General features: G+C 49.6%; 2 protein-coding genes and 1 long non-coding RNA gene across 5 annotated transcripts in view; 2 read left to right on the forward strand and 1 right to left on the reverse strand.

Moving 5' to 3' along the window:
- C2 (complement C2) overlaps nt 1-14,376 on the forward strand; it is a 43,378-nt gene extending 29,002 nt beyond the window's left edge. Inside the window, exons 2-19 of one of the 3 annotated variants that reach the window (XM_045057300.1) lie at nt 2,736-2,897; nt 3,029-3,235; nt 3,845-4,030; nt 5,761-5,934; nt 6,021-6,119; nt 6,316-6,449; nt 7,539-7,677; nt 8,285-8,425; nt 9,083-9,172; nt 12,005-12,145; nt 12,271-12,365; nt 12,462-12,573; nt 12,691-12,856; nt 12,966-13,042; nt 13,184-13,275; nt 13,480-13,606; nt 13,767-13,816; nt 13,970-14,376. In XM_045057300.1, coding sequence (XP_044913235.1) covers nt 2,798-2,897; nt 3,029-3,235; nt 3,845-4,030; nt 5,761-5,934; nt 6,021-6,119; nt 6,316-6,449; nt 7,539-7,677; nt 8,285-8,425; nt 9,083-9,172; nt 12,005-12,145; nt 12,271-12,365; nt 12,462-12,573; nt 12,691-12,856; nt 12,966-13,042; nt 13,184-13,275; nt 13,480-13,606; nt 13,767-13,816; nt 13,970-14,146 — 2,307 coding nt within the window. In that variant the 5' untranslated portion in view covers nt 2,736-2,797 and the 3' untranslated portion in view covers nt 14,147-14,376. Of the gene's footprint in view, nt 1-2,588; nt 2,898-3,028; nt 3,236-3,844; nt 4,031-5,760; nt 5,935-6,020; nt 6,120-6,315; nt 6,450-7,538; nt 7,678-8,284; nt 8,426-9,082; nt 9,173-12,004; nt 12,146-12,270; nt 12,366-12,461; nt 12,574-12,690; nt 12,857-12,965; nt 13,043-13,183; nt 13,276-13,479; nt 13,607-13,766; nt 13,817-13,969 lie in introns of those variants that run through there. The other 2 variants (XM_011282299.4, XM_019830388.3) reach the window with 2 other exon arrangements.
- Nucleotides 13,967-16,625, reverse strand: LOC123385335. Its single transcript, XR_006597660.1, has 2 exons — nt 16,401-16,625; nt 13,967-15,914 (listed from the first exon to the last, which is right to left on the reverse strand). It is a non-coding gene; the product is annotated as an uncharacterized LOC123385335 (long non-coding RNA).
- On the forward strand, nt 14,795-21,116 carry CFB (complement factor B). The gene is made up of 18 exons (XM_003985951.4): nt 14,795-14,937; nt 15,038-15,271; nt 15,674-15,859; nt 16,005-16,178; nt 16,422-16,523; nt 16,624-16,760; nt 17,059-17,197; nt 17,524-17,655; nt 18,210-18,311; nt 18,400-18,537; nt 19,015-19,112; nt 19,237-19,354; nt 19,601-19,754; nt 19,860-19,936; nt 20,133-20,242; nt 20,347-20,479; nt 20,560-20,609; nt 20,907-21,116. The coding sequence occupies exons 1-18, from the start codon at nt 14,874-14,876 to the stop codon at nt 21,060-21,062; spliced, it is 2,304 nt and encodes a 767-aa protein (XP_003986000.1). The 5' UTR covers nt 14,795-14,873; the 3' UTR covers nt 21,063-21,116.

Below are 21,116 nucleotides of genomic sequence, written 5' to 3' on the forward strand. Positions count from 1 at the left end.
CATATTTCATTGGCCAATGCAAGTGGATAGGGAATTTCAATCCTGCTATGTGACTGAAGGGAGACAAAGCCAGAATCTTTGTGAACATCTCCCTTAAGAGAGTTTATTTCTCTGTTAACAATATGAGTAGTAGGGCAGGGCTGGTATGACATCAACACAGCGTCAGGGACCCAGGCTTCTCTGTCTGCTTGCTCTGCCATCCTCTGGATGTTGTGCTTGAATCACCATCAGATTGATTTTATTTTTGTTTTCTTTTAAAGTTCATTTATTTATTTTGAGAGTGGGGGAGGGGATCCCAAGCAGGCTTTGCATTGTTAGCACAGAGACTGATGCGGGGCTCAATCCCATGAACTACAGGATGATGACTTGAGCCGAGATCAAGAGTCAGGCACTCAACAGACTGAACCACCCAGCGCTCCTACCATCAGGTGTATATTTTAGCCTACGGAAAGGGGAGGATACTCCCCTTTTATTTTAGGGGCATAACTTGGAAGTTACAGGTATCAGTTCTGCTCAATTCCTATTGGCTAGAACCAGGTCACCAGTTACCTAGCTGCCGGGGTAGCTGGGAAATGTAGTCTTTGGCTAAGTGACTATGTGTCCTGCTAAACATCTTACTGTAGAAGGAGGGAAAGAGAACAGATACTGGGTGCCAGGGAAGCACCAGCAGCTGTGCCACAGCAGCAGCTTTGGGACCCCCAACACCGAGGGTATCATGGTCTTCCTGCATTCAGTGTGAGCCCTATTTTGCATATGTGTTTAGAAGAAGTTATTTGTGTGTATGTATGTATATATGGATATATATATATATATATATATATATATATATATATAATTTTAAATTCTAGTTAACATATAGTGTAATAATGATTTCAGGAAATAGAATAAATAAAATTTAGTGATTCGTCACTCGCATGTAACACCCAGTACTCATCCCAACAAGTGTCCTTCCTTAATGACCATTACCCTATTAGCCCATCCACCCACCCAACACCCCTCCAGCAACCCTCAGTTTGTCCTCTGTGAGAGTCTCTTATGGTTTGCCTCCCTCTCTGTTTTTATATTATTTTTGCTTCCCTTCCCCTATGTTCGTCTGTTTTGTTTCTTAAATTCCACATATGAGTGAAATCATATAGTATTTGTCTTTCTCTGACTGACTTATTTCGCTTTGCATAATACCCTCCAGTTCCATCCACATAGTTGCAAATGGCAAGATTTCATTCTTTTTGATTGCCGAGTAATACTCCATTGTGTATATATACCACATCTTCTTTAGCCATTCGTCCATCGATGGACATTTGGGCTCTTTCCATACTTTGGCTATTGTCGATAGCACTGCTATAGACATTGGGGGTGCATGTGCCCCTTCAAATCAGCATTTTTGGATCCTTTCGGTAAATATTTAGTAGAGCAATTGCTGGGTTATAGGGTAGTTCTATTTTTATTTAAGAAGTTATTTGTAAATCAAAAAGAATTTTCACAAACTTAAATGATTACTTCAGAGATGTTTCACATCTATCTGTTTATTTATTTATTTTAAGAGAGAGTGAGCATGTGGTTGCATACGTGTGAGTGAGGGAGGGGCGGGGGGTGGGAGAGAGAAAGAGAGAGAATACCAAACAGGCTTCATGCTCAGTGCAGAGCCCTACTTGGGCTTGATCCCATGACTCAGATCATGACCTGAGCTGAAATCAAGAGTCAGACACTCAACAACTGAGCCACTCAGATGCTCCATTTCATCCCAATTTTTTTATTTAAAATTCTTATTTATTTTATTATTATTATTATTTTAATGTTTATTTTTTGAGAGAGAGAGAGCCCATGTGAATGAGTAGGGGAGGGGCAGAGAGAGAGAGGGAGAGAGAGGATTTGAAGCAGTCTCTGTGTTAACAGCAGAGAGCCCAATACAGGGCTTGAACTCATGAACTGTGAGATCATGACCTGAGCCGAAGTCAGACACTTAACCAACTGAGCCACGCAGGCGCCCCTCATCTTTATTTTTAATTGATCTTATTTATTCATATCCCACATTGTTTGACAAAGTATTAAAGAGACTTCTGTGGATAGGGGGGTAACATGTTAGCTTAGAGTTTCTTTCCTTCCGGCATTTCATACAACTACAGGGTGTAATTTAAAGACATATCCAAAATCCCCAAATACTTTTGTTCCTTTGGGTAACCAATCCCAGACTTATTTATTTTATGAGTGGGAATTTTTTCTACTGGACTTCCCGTAGAAGTGTTTTACACATCTTGCAGTCTCCAAAACTAAGCATTGATTTCATTTTTACCTCCAGATTTCACTCTAGAGGTTGCAAGGAAGAACAAGATTGTTATTCTTCCAATTTATCAAGACTGTCTGAGAAAATTAGCCTCCATTCCTTGGAGATTTATGTTCAAGAACACAGTGCTGTCCCAGGCTCTCAGGAAATAAAGTCCACTTGGACACCCAAGAGAAAACTGAAACTTTACTTAAATAAACAATTTTGCAATATCTTGGATGGTTTGTGGGTTTGCGTGCTTGAGACGACGCATGCAAGAGCATGTGTGTGTGCGTGTGTGTGTGTGTGTGAGGGGTGTGCAGGCTGAGAGCGGTAGGAAAAGCTTATAGTGCAGATCAACTGACTAGGATATGTGGGGATTAGGGAGATGGGCAAGGGCTTCACCCTCTCAGCTCAGTCTCCAATCCCTGATTTTTTTCCATGCTAAGAGCACATCCCCCTTGCCACTCCCTAGTTGTCCTTCTCTGGCAGCAAATAAAGCAGCTGCTGAGCCAGCTCTGGGTTTCGGGAAGTCAGATGACCTTTTCCCTCTGCGGGCTCTCTGCCTCTCTCTGCCTCAAGGTGGACACCATGGACCCACTGATGGCTTTCCTTTGCCTGTTGTCCCTGTACCCAGGTAGGAGCAGGGGAGGGGAATGCTGGGGTCCCTGTGCTGCCCAGGTTGAGTTCCCACTTGAAATGGACAATCTCTCTTGCTTTCCTTTTCTCATCTTTTCTCCATTTCTGTGTTGTGTCCCACACTCACAGGCTTGGCTGCAGCCACCCCCTCCTGCCCTCAGAACGTGAATATCTCCGGTGGCACTTTCACCCTCAGCCATGGCTGGGCTCCTGGGAGTGTCCTCACCTACTCCTGTCCCGTGGGCCGCTACCCAGTCCCAGCATCGCGGCTGTGCAAGAGCAACGGACGGTGGCAGACCCTGAGATCCACCCAGCTGACAAAGGCGGTCTGCAAACGTGAGGCTCTCTGTGGGCCTTGCTTAGGGTGCCCACCAGTGGCTTCTCCAGATCTTCCATTTAGGAGTTGCTCAGGGTGGGGCTTACCCTGACTAGGTGATGTACAGGGATGGCCGAGATGCTTTTCCATGGGGCTTTTCAACATAGTGGGAAAATGCCCATTGTCCATAGCAAGGCGTTAGAGGAAGGCTTTGATGGAGATTGTGGGGTACTAAAGCTGGATTTTTTAAACACTTGGGATGATTTTTTTTTTTAACATTTAACAATTGACTGCATAGTCCCAATCATTCAGAATATGTGCCGGAGTCCCTTGTCGTGCCAGGTGTTACGCCTTTGGTTGTCCACTTGTGGGACATCTGAGGACCTCAGGGGAGAGGCTGGGGTGACCATGCCCTCAGAGGGCTGAGAGAAGTGGTTATTTATCAATCTATTAGGTTGAACTGTGTGAAATTGCCAAAATTCAACCAATTGCCACAAGCAGCGATTTCACATACAACAACCCAATATTTTGACAACCAGTTGGCTATTCCCATGCACCCAAAATGAGCATCCCTCAGCCCAGGTGTTATCCATCCATGCCTATATTCTCATTCCCCTCTCTCCCTCCAGCTGTTCGCTGTCCAGGTCCTGTTTCCTTTGAGAATGGCATGTTCACCCCACGGCTCGGGTCTTACCCTGTGGGTGGCAACCTGAGCTTCGAATGTGAGGACGGCTTCACACTGCGGGGCTCGCCTGTGCGCCAGTGTCGCCCCAATGGCATGTGGGATGGGGAGACAGCTGTGTGTGACAATGGTGGTGAGTGCCCTGACTGATGGCTGTATGGCGGCTGGGGTCTCCTGGGAAACTTGGAGTAAGATGTGTGCCCAGGGGACCTCTATGGGGACAGGGGCCTCGTGTTTCCGATGCCAAAATAATATTTCCTGAATTTTGGTAAATTGAGGTCTACAGGTCACACATCACCAGCCTGCAGGGAGCCTGGCTGAGGCAGGTGGTGCTAAGCCTCGGATTCGACATGAAGGCTTCACACACTCTGTCCAGCTTTTCCAAATACCTCAAAGCAAGACTAGTGCTGTGCTTAGTGCCTGCCCCTGCTGCCAGTTTGGGCCCAAGCCTGGCTCTGACTTGGGCAGCCTTTGGCCAGGTTATTTAACCTCTCAGTGCCCCAATTTTCACATCTAAAATGGAGATAGTAAGAGTGGCCACCAGATGAGGTTGCCGTGTGGATTAAGTGAGTTGATGTTAGTAAGTGTCTAGAAGAGTCCCTGGGGTGTGGTAAGTGACACATATACTTTTGTCATGGTTATTACTGGCCCTGTCAATGGTGGGGAGGCTCTGCTTGATAGAAGTGGGGCTCCCAGGAGTCTCTGGAGCCACATTGCCTGTGGGTTTTGGGAGCTTCCTGGATGATAGTTCTGAGCACATAATACAGAAGACACGGAGTCCACAAGATGGTAGGACCATGCCGTGACCCAGTGGGCCAGCCATTGGTTCTCTACTTGTATTCATGACTCTGCCAAATAGCCATTGATTCAAACATAAATAGAATCGATTTGAAAATTGAGGTGCAATCTACCTAAAGTGTACAAATCTTAAGTATTCAGCTCTGTGAGCTTTTGCACATGTATCCACCAGTATAATCACCATGCAAGGTAGAGAACACGTCCGGCAAAGTAGGAGGCTCCTCCTGTCCACTGCTGACCGCAGGGTCACCACTCTGACTTCTGTCCCCATAGTTTATTTTAGTTCATTCTTACATTTCATACAAGTGGAATCATATAGAATATGTTCTTTTGGCATCTGGCTTCCTTTACTCAACATTCTGCCCGTGAGATTTATCCGTTTGTTATTTTTTATTGCTGTGTAGTTTCCTTATACAAATAGATTATAATTTATTTATGCATTCTCTTGTTGATGGGCATTGGGGTTCTTTCCAGTTTGGGGCTATTATAAGTAAAGCTCTATGAGCGTCCTTATACATAACTGCTGGTGCACATATGAACTTTCTTCTCTTGAGCATGTTGTCTAGGAGTGGAATTGTCCACTCGCAGATTGGCATTTGTTTAGTTTTAGTAGAGGCTCCAGCAATGTATCTGAGTGCTGGTTGCCTGAAATCCTCTCTGACACTTGGAATTATCCAAGTTTTAGCCATCTTGGTGGGTGTGTAGTGATGCCTCACTGTGGTTTATGAAGTGCAAATAGTATCTGTGGTGGTGTAGGGCTTGTCAGCTAGCATCTTCCCTGGGGCTCTGGGACGGATGCAGGCTGAGTCCCTGGGTTGGGACTGGGATACTTTAGCTGGCATCTGAGGCCACTGAGTTCTAAACATTTTGCCCTATTAAGATTTTCCACACATACCCTTGGGAAGCACAGTTGTGGTGTCTCCCAAGGAGGAGGCCAAATGACCCACAGAGCCTCCACAGGTCTGGAGAGGAGGAAGAGCCCCGAGGGAGAAAGTGGGTGAGTGGGGCCAAAAGGCTGAGGAGGGGTGCCCCTGCTCACTGCCATCTTCCTTTGTTCACTCACAGCTGGCTACTGCCCCAACCCGGGCATCTCGGTGGGCGCCGTGCGGACAGGGTCTCGTTTCGGCCTTGGAGACAAAGTCACCTACCGCTGCTCCTCAAATCTGGTGCTGACCGGGTCTGCGGAGCGGGAGTGCCAGAGTAATGGGGTCTGGAGTGGGACGGAACCCATATGCCGCCGTGAGTAGCCAGCTGCCCTGACCCTCCAGAGATTCCCTGGGCATCCTACCCCTGACTCTGAGTGACCTCAGTGGCTCTTCCCACAGAGCCCTACTCTTATGACTTTCCTGAGGATGTGGCCCCTGCCCTGGGTGCCTCCTTGTCCCACCTACTTGGAGCCACCAATCCCACCCAGAAGAAAAAAAGTGAGTGTTTGGGGTGGGGACAGTAGGGTGCTGGGCCTGGGATTGGAGGAGCAGTCTTCCCAGAAGATGCTCAGAGCTTCCAGAAAGCTCAGTGGCAGCTGAACTGACTGGAGGGGAGGCAGGGAGGCCCTATCCCTTAGCAAGAGGGCTGGTGGGAGGTGACGATGTGAATCAACCCCTTCCATGTTTCTCACAGAAAGCGTGGGCCGTAAAATCCAAATCCAGCGCTCTGGTCACCTGAACCTCTACCTGCTCCTGGATGCCTCTCAGAGTGTGGCCGAAGATGACTTTCACATCTTCAAGGAGAGCGCCAGTCTCATGGTGGACAGGGTCAGGAAATCGGAGTCTGTTTACAGAGGAGGCCTTCCTATGCCCACTGTCTCTCTCTGGTTCCTTCCCTTCCTCAGAATCCCACTTACAGCCCACTTCCTCCAAAAAGCCCTCCTAGAGTATGGGCATTCCATGCAGGAATCGTGGATTCAATTTATAGGATCGCACAAACACTCCCGGGATACTTACTATGTGTCAGGCACTGTGCTGGGTGCTGGGTGCTGGGGGACATCAAAGATGAACAAGGCTGAGGTCCTACTTCCCAGGAACCCATCATCTAGAATGGTGGTCTCCACAGAAGGGTATACAAAATAATCCAGTGCGGTATGGTAGACAAGTACTGGTATCCTTGTTGAATAATTTCAATTTAAATTAAACCGATAACTTAATATTTAAGATTTTCCTTTAAAAATTCCAAATTTTTAAATATTTAAATGTGTATAATATATTTGAATGGCATGCTTTATAAATATGAGTCACTTTTTATAAATATATATACCTATATTTAGATATGTGCTCAAAATGTTTTTAATGATGAGATGCATGAACAGGAGAGTTTGGAAGCCACTTAGTATAGACTCTTTGCCAGCACTTCACCTGGTAACTTTTCACAATAGTTTATGTAGATATATGTTGTCCTTCCCACCTACAGTAAACAAGGCAGTTTTTATGCTCCTTAGAGTCTCTTAAGACCTGTAGTATCTCACTAAGCTGTGGGGCAGCAAAATCTGCCAGTTAGAGAAGTGCCTCAGATTCATGTGGACAGGTGCAAATTCGACCTCCACTTTGCACCAGTGGTGTGATCTGGGGCAAGGCAATAAGCTTCAATGTCCTCATCTGTAAAATAGGGCCTTCTCACCCCCTCCCAGAATTGATGTAAGGATGCATGAGGAGTGAGTGAGCCTATCAAAGACAGTAGATGGTCCACAAATGTCAGTTTCCTGGCTCCCTGCAATCAGCAGTCTCTTAGTAAGTGACTACTTGTGGCCCTTGCCTCTGTCAGCCTTGGTCCAGGCTCTCTGCCTCCTCTGGAGCCCTTGGCTTGCTCTCTAACCCTCTCTTCTTTGGCCTCTCACTTGCCCTTCACAGATTTTCAGTTTTGAGATCAATGTGAGTGTCGCCATAATCACCTTTGCATCAAAGCCCAAAATCATCATGTCTGTTCTGCACGACAACTCGAGGGATGCGACTGAAGTGATCAACAGTCTGGACAATGTCAACTATAAAGGTACAGGTGTCATCAAATGAAGGCGATGAGGCAGGGGGGAGGATAAGCTGTCTGCGCCTGCAAAGAGATTCGGGACAAATTAGAGAGCGAGGCCTTTTGGTGACATTCAAGTCTCAGGACTCTGGGGCTCAGGTTCCTCAGGTGGGGATAGCTTCCAAGTCAGGTTCGTGGTGGCCAAATCCCAGCTCCCACCAGCTCATGGCTTACTCTAATGTGCTACATGTCCAAATCCTTCACACAGATCTTTGGCTCCTTCCTCATTCCAGAACTACATGGGCTGGCTTTCTTGGCTCACCACTGGAGTCTCCCCCATGTCATTATGAAACTACCTGGGTGGTAGAGACCAGATGGCTACAACCACCCAGGTTTCTTGGAAACTCCATCTTTGAATCTTGAGAGTATAGAGTGGCCACTGGGTTATGCAGTCTATCTAAGGGGAAAGGTTTTTAATGTTTGAACAGGCAATGATGCCAAACCTTTGGCTAGCTAAGGTCCGAGTTTATCAAGCCAGTTGATAAATGCATTTCCAATGGTTGGGAGAAGAGAGTGATTCCCTTCTCCCAGGTGGGAAGTGTTTAAGACAGTCCTTCCTCTTCACATAATCCAGACCATGAAAATGGGACTGGGACAAACACCTATGCAGCTTTAGATAGTGTCCATATCATGATGAATAACCAGATGCAACGCCTCGGAATGAGCACGGCGGCCTGGCAGGAAATCCGACATGCCATCATCCTTCTGACAGATGGTGAGTATGGTCATCTCTGCGAGTGAGTCTGGCACAGTGGAAGGAGCACCGATGTAGTGTCAGGACACCTGAATTCTGGCTCTCCCTCTGCCACTTTGGGACTAAGTTTCTTGTTTGTGTAGTAGAAATAGTGTTGATGGTGACAATGGAATGACAATGATGATGATGATAGTCATAGCTGCCCTCCTTCCCTTACACAATGTTTATGGACAGCAATTGAAGTACTTTGTGTAAAAGTGCTTTGTGATTACAAATATCAATTATTGTTACTACCTGGAAGGTTGCCTTGAGTCAGCTGGCGGGGGAGGGGGTTGGCTTTGGGGCAGGAATGTCAAGGCGCACAGATAGGACAGACTGTGTAGTGGCTCTGGGCTATGCCATTTATCTCTTGATCGTATCCATAGAACTTGGTTTTCTTGCCTGTATAATTAGGATACCTACACTACCTGAGGTTTCAGGAGACTCAAATGAGATACAGTTTATGAAGCTCCTGGCCCAGTGCCTGGAATGTAGAGAATTTCAGTAAATAACATATCTTGAAACACACGCGGGAAGTGGTAAAAGGTTGGGATTCCCAGGCTGAATGCCCACTCCTCCGAGACTATGGGGAGTCCGGACATACACCCCAGATGGACAATTCTTTTCCCTCCGTTCTAGGAAAGTCTAACATGGGTGGCTCCCCCAAGCTGGCTGTTGACAATATCAAAGAGATCTTGAACATCAACCAGCAGAGGAACGACTACCTGGGTGAGCCTCTACCCCGCCCCCAGCTGTGCTGCCCCTGCAGGGGCACAAGTTGGGCAGCCAGCAGTCTGGTCCACACCTTGGCTTTGTTTCCAGTGAGACCCCAGGCTGTGTCGTTCTGTGTGAAGGCAGCTTAGAGTCATACCGAACAATCTGGAGTCAAATGGCCCCGAAGTTTTAGCCTTTGAGCTTTGGTTTCATCTTGGGTTGGCTGTGGCTGTGGGCAGTTTCTGCATTTGCAGAAACTAGAGGGGGAGGGTGCTAGGACCTACCTAGCACCTACCTCAGAGGCAAATAGGGGCGAATGCTCAGCTCTTACCTGGTACAGGGGAACAGTGTATGTGAGTGGCCACTGCCACCATTGTGGCCATGAACCTCTCCAGAGAGGAAAAAGGCCTGGATTCCTTGTAGGGACTGTCCCTGGCATTTCCTTTTTCAGGGGTACAGATAACTAATGCTTTGGCAGTTGTAGGTTTGAAAGGAATAATTCCTCAGGTTCAGACTAAACACAAATTGCACTGATATTTGACCAGAAAAGAATTTCAGACAGAAGTGCTCTGGATAAGTGAGGATTATCTTTTGAGCCTCCAAGTTTCACTTTCCCCTTGGGTCCTCTCTTTCTTGTTCATGCCACCAACCCTACCTGCCCAGTAGGGGCAAGCGGATTCCTTTTTAAAACTCTAGCTTCGGGAAGGCAAAGCCCAAACTCTCCTCCCAAACTCCTTAGCATCACTGGGCTAGAGCTAAATGCTCAAAACACCTTATTGAAAAGAAGCAGGAACTGAAGGGATGTAGTCACAGAAAACACATGGGACATAATTGTCCAACCCTCACGGTGACCACTTCTGGCCTGCCTGAGGATTGCTTCCTGAGAAAAGCCTTATCTCCCAGTCTATCTGAGCATCTCACTCTTTGCATGCCACCCAGGATCCTCTGGGAGTCAAAAATGGCCAAAAGGGATGCAAAGTGTCGTAGACTCTGGGTCTAAAGTTCTCTCTTGTCTAGCAAAAGAGCGGGACGCAGGATTGAAAGTGAGAGATGGCTAATGTCCGGGAAAAGACCAGAGCCCTGAATAAGGTCCTTGCCCCATTTTTATTAGGATCAGAAGGCTTACGAACATGGCAATGGATGTGCACAAAGAGACAATGAATCTGTGAACATTAACTTGTGGACGTGAGGGAAAGGGGGTCTTGAGGATATTAGTGGTTGGGGGTTTGGGTTAATACAAAACAAAATCCGGGTGCCAGACAGTCGGGAGGAGGGTTGTTTACAGCCAACGTGAGGCAGCACCTCTGTTTATCTTAGCTAGCCTAGGGAATGAGACAGCTAGGATAAATAACCTCAGGGTTGACAAGGCACCTTTTCTTTTGTTAGCCATCTCTGCTCTGGGCTGCTTTGCCTGCAGTGCAGCGGTCCATAGTCCAATTCACCAGTTTACCTAACCCAGCCCTATCCTTCTGTGAAAGCAGCTTTCTGCTATAGTACTAAATTTGGGGTGCTTTCACCCTGAATATCTAATCTTGTTCATTTCATATTCCTATGTATTGGGCACCTTTGTGCCGTTTCTATTTCAGGCCTTTGCCTCTATTTTGGGGGCTCTGCACCCCTATTTTGTGGTACCTTCGCACCACCCTATTTCTGGCACCTTTGCACCTCCGTATTCTCAGGGTGCCTTTGCACCCCCCTATTCTTGGGGTGTCAATCTGGTTTACCCAAACTCGGGTGTAAGCACTTTATGACTTTGTATTTCTTTATGCCTTGTCAACCCATTGGTGTAAGCCCAGGGGATTCCTAAGCTTATGTCCCACAGCAAAGCATGGGGGAAGACTGGAGTCTGTGGGCCACCACCCCAAGGCAGCTCTGACTGGCACCATGCTGGCTGGGAGGGAGGGCACGGATGATTGTGTGGGTCCAAATTCTCCAGTGGGAAGAGATGGCTCCAGTCCCCTCTCTCAGAGCCTACACTTTACAGAGGAACCATATCTGAAGTTTTGCCTCCATGCATGCTCACGAGCTCCTTATTCAGTCATATAAATGTGCTTACTGAAAGTCTCTCCTGGACACCATTCTAAGGATGCAGCTGTGAACAAAACAGACAAAAATATCTTGCTGGGGTTGTCATCCTGGAGGGGCCATGTATTAGTCTTCTAGGCCCGCTGCAACCACAGGCTTGCATGGCTTAAAATAACAGAAACTTATTCTCTCACATTCAGAAGCCTAGAAGTCCAAAATCAAGGTTATCAGAAGGGCCCTGCTCCCTCTGGAGGCTTTAGGCAAAGACTCTATTTCCAAATAAGGTCACATTGACAGGTACTAGGGGTTAGGACTTGAATATATCTCTTTGAAGGACACAATTCTACCCACTGTAGGCATTAAACAAGACAAATAAGGAAACTATATGGCATGGTAGATAGTGACACATGTCAAGGTATAAAATGGAGCAGAGAGGGAATGGAATTGTCTGGGGCATTGCAGTTTTAGACAAGGAGCCCGGGGAAGGCCTTGCTGAGATGGTGACATTTGAGTCAAGACTTGAAAAGGTAAGAAAGTGAGCCATGGGGACAGTCTGAGAAGGAGTGAACCAGGCAGACGCATAGCTTATACAAAAGGCCTGGGGTGGGAGTGTGCTTGTAAATTTGTGGAACTTTGAGGAGGCTCTATGGAAGGGAGTGAAGGGTGAGGAGTGGTAGGAAGTGAGTTCAGATAGGTAGTAGGGGGTGAGGGTCCAGCTCATTTAGGGCTTTGTAGGACCCAGTAAATTCCAAATGATAGTTTCCTGTCTCACAGGGTAGCCCTTCAGCCACTAGATTCTGGTGATTTCCTTCTTCTCATCAGACATCTATGCCATTGGGGTGGGCAAGCTGGATGTGGACTGGAAAGAGCTGAATGAACTGGGGTCCAAGAAGGATGGTGAGCGCCATGCCTTCATTCTACAGGACACAAATGCTCTGTACCAGGTCTTTGAGCACATGCTGGGTGAGTGCGCTTTGCCCTCTTCAGAGTGGGGTGGGTGGTGAGGAGCCAGCAAGAGCTCCAGGTGGGGAACGTGCTCACAGTGCCCCTCACATACCTCTTTCCCCCTTTGCTCCCAATACCCACAGATGTCTCCAAGCTCACAGACACCATCTGTGGGGTGGGGAACATGTCAGCCAATGCCTCTGCCCAGGAGAGGACACCCTGGCATGTCACTATTAAGGTACCAGGAAGGAGGGATGGGGCTTGGATCCCAGAGGTGGAAGAAGCCATGGGCCAGAGACATAGCAGTTCCTGAAGATCACCTGTTTCCCTGCAGCCTAAGAGCCAGGAGACCTGCCGGGGGGCCCTCATCTCAGACCAATGGGTCCTGACAGCTGCTCACTGCTTCCGCCATGCTGAGAACAGCTCTCTGTGGAGGGTCAATGTGGGTAAGGCAAGGCCCACACCAGGTTCCTGAGCCCATGGCCAGGGCTGTCACCCTTTGTTCCTAGTCCCTGGCCCCTTCAGGGGCCCTGGGCCAGCCTAATCTGCCATATTATTCACAGGGGATCCTAACTCCCAGTGGGGCAAAGACTTCAGTATTGAGAAGGCCGTGATCTCCTCGGGGTTTGATGTCTTTGCCAAAAAGAATCAGGGAATCTTGGAGTTCTATGGTGATGACATTGCCCTGTTGAAGCTGGCCCAGAAAGTGAAGATGTCCACCCATGCCAGGTGCTGGAGTCTGGGATGAGAGGGCATCCTCTGGGGGAGAGTGCTCTGGGGTGTCCCAGAGGAGGGGACATAGAGAATGCACCTGTGTGACCCTTGTCCTTCTCCCCAGGCCCATTTGCCTTCCCTGCACGGTGGAGGCAAATCTGGCTCTGCGGAGACCTCCAGGCAGCACCTGCCGAGACCACGGTGAGTGCTGGGGCTTAGGGTGCATGAGGAGCTAGGACCAGGGCTTAGGAGTGATGACATGGGCTGTGCAACAGCCCCCAATCTGGAGCCTGAATGCTGGGTAAAGGGACCAGCACCACACCCCTCTCTCCTTGACCACAGAAAGTGAACTTCTGAACAAACTGAGTGTTCCTGCTCATTTTGTGGCCTTGAATGGGAGCAAACTGAACATTAACCTCAAGACGGGGACAGAGGTGAGGATCTCAGGTCTGGGATGCTGCGGGGGAATGGGACTCCTCTGTGGCAGCTCCTCAAAAGTCTCTCTTTGTCCCTTCCTCCTCCAGCTCTGGCCGCTTTCTCCATCTGACCCTGTGTTACCCCTCCTCCAGGCCTAGTTGAACTTCTCGGTGTCCCCTGGGACTGCTCATTCTCTCCTCTCTGTTCCACCCCTGCCACAGTGGACAAGCTGCATCCAGGTCGTCTCCCAAGACAGAACCACGTTCCCTGACTTGACGGATGTCAGAGAGGTGGTGACAGACCAGTTCCTATGCAGTGGAACCGAGAATGATGACAATCCCTGCAGGGGTGAGCCCCTCCCACCCCCACCCACGAGCCTGGATTCCTGAGGGAAAGTCCACCAATGTCCCTGTGACCAGCATGCATGCCAGGGCACTGGTGCACTGCCCTGATAACAAGGGAGCAGGGTGAGTCAGGATGACAGTTTCTTGCCCCTCCTTTCTGACAGGAGAATCTGGGGGAGCAGTTTTCCTTGAGCGGAGATACAGATTTTTTCAGGTGAGGAGAGAAGGGGGAAGGAAGCTCATGGGACTCGGGCTACAGAATCTTGACCTTGAAGGAGGCTGAGGGAGGCCTTTGGATGAGCCAGGGAGGTTGAAGCTTGGAGCTGGGGCTGTGACAGCCTCCCACCCCATTCTCTCCTTCTTCCAGGTGGGCCTGGTGAGTTGGGGTCTCTACAACCCCTGTGGCAACAGCAATAAAAACTCCCGCCAAAAGGCCCCCAGGGGCAAGATCCCACCACCACGAGATTTTCACATCAATCTCTTTCGCCTACAGCCCTGGCTGAGGCAGCACCTGGAGGGTATCTTGAACTTTTTGCCCCTTTAATTGTGGTTACTGACTCCTCTGTTGTCTTGCCAGCATCTGTCAGTCTCCCACTCTTGAACTTCTATCAGACCCCATGACCTATCTATGCTCCCAGTTTCTAGGACTCCGTGCAGCACATCCAAGCTGCGGAAACCCAGGGCCCCACCCTCTGCTGTGCTTGGCTCACTCTCCTTTCATTTTCATGTGGAATTTCCCAGTTTTGAAATTAATAAAAATTGATGATTTCCTCATCTGTCTGTGTCTCTGCCTGGGGGGCTGGCCAGGGGGCAGAGGATTCCAGAATGATTCCAGGAACAACAGGGAGGCAGGTCAGAGACCCTGCTGGACAAACAGTGGGTGGACTCTGCTCCATAACAGAGTCAACAGGGAGTGAGCCAGCCTTATTTCTGGTCCCTAAGGGGGTGGTCTGGGATTACTGGGGAGGAACTGGAGCTGAGAGGTGGTATTGAAAGGGTAGGGCTTATGCAGTTCCTATTTCCTTGACTGGCACCTCGGTGGGGGCCCTCCCACCTGGACATTCCGGAAAGTGATGTGGGTAGGTGGGGTTAGCCACAGGTGCCAGAACACAGATTGCATAAAAGCCTGGAGGTTGTGGGGGGCAGGGGAAGGGTGTGCGACCAGGCCCAGGTCTGAAGTTTGTTTGGACATCAAGCCAGCAGACAGGCAGCACAAGCCGGGATAGACCATCTTGTCCCCATACCTGGTTTCTCTCCTGCCTTCCATCGCTATGGGGAGCAGTCTCAGCCCCCAACTCTGCCTGGTATTCTTGGTGCTGGGCCTCTTGTCTGGAGGTAAGAAAGAGGGTCACCACTCCCCCCCCCCCACTTCCTGCTGCCCCCAGTATTCCTCCTTGGCCTTGGGAGGCTGGGCTTCATCAGCCTTTTTCTTTAGGTGGGAGCATACCACCATTGACTGTGGTTGGGCCCCAAGGCTCCTGCTCTCTGGAAGGAGTAGAGATCAAAGGTGGCTCCTTCAGGCTTCTCAAGGAGGGCCAGGCACTGGAGTATGTGTGTCCCTCTGGCTTCTACCCATACCCTGTGCAGATTCGTACCTGCAGATCCACAGGGTCCTGGAGCACCCTGCGGACCCAAGACCAAAAGATTGTCAAGACGGCAGAATGCAGAGGTTGGAGGGCAGTGAGGGTGGGTACGGGTCAATGGAGGGGTGGAACAGGTGGTGACCAGGGGCCAGACTAGCATACTATTAGAGTTGCATTGAGGCCAGGCAGGTTAGCAGGGGGAGCTGAGCAAACACAGGAGCTGTCTAGGGCTGAAGGAGGGAGAGAGGGAGGAGGAAGGGAGTGAATCTTCACTGAGCATCTACCCTGTGTCAGGCAACCCTGGCAGTAAAAAGAACACTCAGAAATTGGAAGCGAGGAGAAGCAGGAGTCATCATAGGTTGAGCGTTGATGCTGTCTGTGGGACCAAGGCACTGTTTCTCTGTGACAGGGTCCCTGAGACCAGGAGGGAAACTCTCAAGTGAAGCCCTTCCTTCTCAGTAACTTCTACTTGTCTCCCTCCCCCAAAGCAATTCGCTGCCCAAGACCACAGGGATTTGAGAATGGGGAATACTGGCCCCGGACCCCCTACTACAATTTGAGCGATGAGATCTCTTTCCGCTGCTATGATGGCTACACTCTCCGGGGCTCTGCCAATCGTACCTGCCAAGCAACTGGTCGGTGGGATGGACAAACAGCCATCTGCGATGATGGAGGTGAGAAGCGTCCCCTCCCCTGGTGATGGTGTCTTCTCCCTGACCATGTTCCAGCCTGAGGAACCAGCACCACAACTCTTGTGCTCTACCGTGCCATCTGGGCCTCAGGATTTGGCCCTCACCTCCATGTTTCATGCTTCTGCAGCGGGGTACTGCCCTAACCCAGGCATCCCCCTTGGCACAAGGAAGGTGGGCAACCACTATCGCCTTGAAGACAGAGTCACCTACTACTGCAACCGGGGTCTCACCCTTCGTGGCTCCCAGCAGCGAACATGCCAGGAAGGTGGCTCTTGGAGTGGAACAGAACCTTCCTGCCAAGGTGACTCTTGACCCATGCCCAGGGGTCAAATCCTGCTCTTTTATCTTCATATCCCTACACCAGTTCCCCCTAATGCAACCCAGCTCCTTCCTCACTTCTAAACCTGCCTGTAGAACTTCCTCCACTACTGAGCCCTTCCCATCCTGGAAACCCACCATCCCACCTCACTGGCCACTGTGTCTCTGACCCTCACACCCTTGCCAACACCCCCAGACATTTTACCTGATTTCTGACCTCTCCCAGACTCCTTTATGTATGACATCCCCGAAGAGGTAGCCGAAGCCTTCCTGTCTTCCCTGACGGAGACCATTGAAGGAGTAGATGCTGAGGATGGGCATAGCCCAGGTTTGGAGGCAGAGAGGGGAGGGAGGCAGGAAATTGGGGGAGGATGAAGGGCTAGGAGAACCATGCATGCTGGAGCCTGAATTTCTCTGGTGGCACCCAGGGGAACAACAGAAGAGGAAGATTATCCTGGACCCCTCGGGCTCCATGAACATCTATCTGGTGTTGGATGCATCAGACAGCATTGGGATCGGCAACTTCACAAGGGCCAAGAACTGTCTCAAAGACTTCATTGAGAAGGTGGGCCCCCTTCCCCCCGGAATGTGAACTCACTGCCCAGCCAGGACTAGTTCCCTGATGTTTCCAGACCCTCTGAGACACAAGGTCCCAGAAAACCTCTGGTCCTATTCTGTCCTCCTTCCCTTCCTTTTACTGGAAGCAGTTTCTTGACCTTTAACCCAATCATCCATCAGCCTCAGGGTGATCAGTCAGCCCTTGAGTCTCTGACTGTAACTTTCCGTGTCCCAGAAAAGCTGCTGACCTCTCCCAACCATAGTATTCTTTCAATGCCATGACCCGTTGCTCCCCTAACCCACAGGTGGCAAGTTATGGGGTGAAGCCAAAATATGGTCTAGTGACCTATGCTACAGTCCCCAAAATTTTGATCAGAGTGTCCGATGAAAACAGCAGCGATGCAGACTGGGTTACAAGGGCAATCGACAATATCAACTATGAAGGTCAGAGGTTAGGGAAGGGACTGGTGGGGAGTTCACTTTGGGGTCAGAGAAGTCAAAAGGTTCAGGGTTGTTGTGAGGAGGAGGTAGTGAGACCAAGTGGGAAGGCAGGGTGGACCACTTTGCAGTCTATGGTTGGACAGCAGGCTCATTGAGGAATATGGATTACTGGGAACTTGGGGGCTGAGAAGGTCACTTTGTGGTCAAAGGGAAGTCAGCGGGGTGACAACTCAAAAAACTGAAAAATGTGGTATCTCAGTTGTGATAGGCCTTGAATGTTCATAGATGACTTGGAAGACCAGGCAAGGTGAGATCTTCCTTTTTCACAGATCACAAGTTGAAGGCAGGCACTAACACCAAGAAGGCCCTCCAGGCAATTTACAACATGATGAGCTGGCCAGGGAACCAACCCCCTGAAGGCTGGAACCGCACCCGCCACGTCATCATTCTCATGACTGATGGTCAGAAGGGAACTTTTCCTGCCCCAGGCTTCCCACCCTTTCATACCAGTGTATGGCTGTTTGGTCCACATGTAACACTAGACTCATGGTTGGGGCTCTGAGCAGCAATTAAGGCCCCAACCATGTTGATCTTTCCTGTGACCCTTTACAAGGAGACACCCTTCTTAAGTCTCTCTGTCACTTCCATCCCCTTAACCTGCTTACCCAGGGGTACCTGGGTGGCGTAGTTGGTTGGGCTTCTGAATTCGGCTCGGGTCATGATCCTGCAGTTCGTGAGTTGGAGCCCGGTTGTCAGGCTTGGTGCTGATATCTCAGAGCCTATAGCCTGCTTCAGATTCTGTGTCTCCCTCTCTCTGCCCCTCCTCCACTCTCTCTCAAAAATGAATAAACATTAAAAAATTTTTTTAAATTAAAAAGCTGAAATTTTACCTTCAGCCATTAAAAACAAAAAAACAACCTGCTTACCCAGCCATGTGTCACTACTAGCCAATTTATCTTCCTTGACCCTCTTCTTTACTTGCCTCTCACCTTCACGGTCCCTGTCTCTTCTGCAGGCTTGCACAACATGGGTGGGGACCCAGTCTCTGTCATTCATGAGATCCGGAGCTTGCTGGACATTGGGAGGGATCGCAAAAACCTAAGGGAGGATTATCTGGGTGAGTTTTTGGCCTTGGACCCAGCACCTTGCTTTCTCAGCTCCTGCCCCCAGGGCTTGGACACTCACCCTCCCTCTTTCTCCCTCAGATGTCTATGTGTTTGGGGTTGGGCCTCTGGTGAACCAAGAGAACATCAATGCTTTGGCTTCCAAGAAGGATAAAGAACAACATGTGTTCAAAGTCAAGGACATGGAAGACCTGGAAGATGTTTTCAAACAAATGCTTGGTAGGAAGATACCAGGAGGGTATAAAGAGGTCAGGAAGTTCCCCAGGTATCCCAAGGTCACTCATACTTCCTCTCCTCCTGAAGCCTTGGCAGTCTGGGATGGCTTTCTCATTGCTCCTTCTCTACCTCAGTCACACTCTGGTCTCCTGGCACTATCCATTTCCTGATCTTAGAATCACCGAGTTCTGAACAACATTGGAGATCTTGTCAAGTCTCTCATTTCACAGATGTGCAAAGTGAGGCCAAGAGCAGCCCAGGCACAGCAAGCAAGCAAGCGTTGGGCCTGAAAACAGCCAGGTCTCCCAACTCTTAGTTCCAACTTTTTTTCACTATACTGCCACAGTTCCTTGCCCCCAATGTAAGAAAACAAATGCCCCTTTCTTTTCCTTATGGGCTTCTGCTCCTCACAGCTGTGTAGGCGGGCCTCCCCGAAAGGCTGAGCATCCCAGGTTTCAGCACATTCTCCTTTCTTGTTAGATGAAACCCGGACTCTGGGACTCTGTGGAATGGTTTGGGAGCACAAGAAAGGTAGTGATTACCACAAGCAACCGTGGCAGGCCAAGATCTCAGTCACTGTAAGCACAGCTTCCTGGTGGTGGGGACCTGTGGGAGGTGAGGTCAGGTGGAATGGAGGTAGGGGAAGGGCAAAATGTGGTGTTTGTGGAAGTTAAGCTTTCCCCCCTGCCATTCTGTTCCCAGCGCCCTTTGAAAGGACATGAGACCTGTATGGGGGCCGTGGTGTCTGAGTACTATGTGCTGACAGCAGCACACTGTTTCACGGTGGATGATCAGAATCATTCAATCAAGGTCAGCGTGGGTAAGGATGCAGTGAATCAATCCTGAGCTTCAGCTGTGCTCCCTGGGCAACACCTTCTACTTCCTCAGGAGCCCACCCTTCCAACCCCCCCCCCCTCCCCTGGTCCTCAAAGCAGCCCCCTCCCTTGCACACTGGGCTGCTTGGGGGCAGGGCAGAAGACTTGGGAGTTAGGAAGAATGTGGAGCCAGAAGCAGGAGGCTGCCCAGAGAAGTAGGATGTCCTGACATACCCACTCTCCTACCTTAGGAGGGATGAAGCAGGACTTGGAAATAGATAAAGTCCTATTTCACCCTAACTACGACATCAATGGGAAAAAAGCAGAAGGCATTCCTGAATTTTATGACTACGATGTGGCCCTTATCAGACTCAAGGAGAAGCTCAAGTATGGCCAGACTCTCAGGTGAGCCCTCTGAACCCCTGAGGAGAAAAGTCTGGGCAAATTGGGGCTACAGGCCTGGGGCAGGTCAAGTCTGCTGTCCCTGAGTTTCCCCATCTCCCTTAACAGGCCTATTTGTCTCCCCTGCACCCAGGGAACAAATCAAGCTTTGAGGCTTCCACTGTCAACCACCTGCCAGCAACAGAGTAAGACATTCAGGGAAAGTAGCACAAGGGAATGATGCCAAGAGACAAGTGGGGCATGACAGGGTGCTGCAGGAGCCAGCCTGGTCTCCAGCCCACAGAAAAGGGTTGAAGGACATTTGCTGAGTGACAAAGGCAATAGAGAGATGATGGGGGGCAGAGAGAGTGCTAAAATGACCCCTACTGTCCATTTGTCCAGTGGAAGAGCTGCTCCCTGCAAAGGATGTCAAAGCTCTGTTTGTGTCAGAGTTGTCCAAAGATAGGAAGTCGATGATTCGGAAGGAGGTCTACATCAAGAACGGGGAAAAGGTGAGGAATATGGGATCCTAAGCAGGTCCTCTAGGCCCCAATTCTTCCTAAGCATGCTCTGTTTATCACCCCTTTCTCCTCCGTGCTTTATACCTCACCTACAGAAATCCAGCTGTGAGAGAGATGCTCAATATGCCCTAGGCTATGACAAAGTCAAGGACATCTCTAAAGTGGTCACCCCCAGGTTCCTTTGCACTGGAGGGGTGGATCCCTATACTGACCCCAACACTTGCAAAGGTAAGAGAAGGCTCTTTGGTTGTGCTACATGTTCCTAAAGCCCAAGAATCGTTTTCCCTACAGCCTCTCCTCTCCTGTAGGTGATTCTGGTGGTCCCCTGATTATTCATAAGAGGAGTCGCTTCATTCAAGTGAGTTTCCCCTCTCCTGTCTGTGGGGAGATGCCAAGTGGTCAGCATGGGCCCTAAAGCAGGAAAGTTCAACGCATGTGGCTGGAAAGGGAAGGACAGAGCCTGCCTCCTTACATCTACTTCTTGAAATGGCCGGGTTGGGGCAATGTCTGGCCTGTGTCCTAGAGAGCAGGACTGAGCTGGGTCCCCAGTCTAATTCTTCTAGCTCAACTCAGATGCACTTGGGAGTAGTTGAGCTTCCTGGGATTAGGAAGGAATTCTACCAGATGATTGGTGGCATCCCCTTGCCCTCTCCAGGTTGGTGTGATCAGCTGGGGTGTAGTGGATGTCTGCAAAGACCAGAGGCGGTGGCGGCAGGTACCTGCTCATGCCCGAGACTTTCACATCAACCTCTTCCAAGTGCTGCCCTGGCTCAGGGAGAAACTCAAAGAAGAGGATTTGGATTTTCTATAAGGGATTTCCTGCTGGAAAGGGGGATGAGATCAAATTAAAACAGCTGCGACAATA

This window comes from Felis catus, chromosome B2 (genome assembly GCF_018350175.1).
Source record: "Felis catus isolate Fca126 chromosome B2, F.catus_Fca126_mat1.0, whole genome shotgun sequence".
In the NCBI taxonomy this organism is placed as follows: domain Eukaryota; kingdom Metazoa; phylum Chordata; class Mammalia; order Carnivora; family Felidae; genus Felis; species Felis catus.

Coding starts and splice junctions, on each gene's coding strand:
- CFB (XM_003985951.4), top strand. CDS start 14,874: ATGGGGAGCAGTCTCAGCCCCCAACTCTGCCTGGTATTCTTGGTGCTG. Junction 18,312..18,399: donor CCTAAGGGAGGATTATCTGG/GTGAGTTTTTGG, acceptor TTTCTCCCTCAG/ATGTCTATGTGTTTGGGGTT. Junction 19,755..19,859: donor AAGTATGGCCAGACTCTCAG/GTGAGCCCTCTG, acceptor CTCCCTTAACAG/GCCTATTTGTCTCCCCTGCA.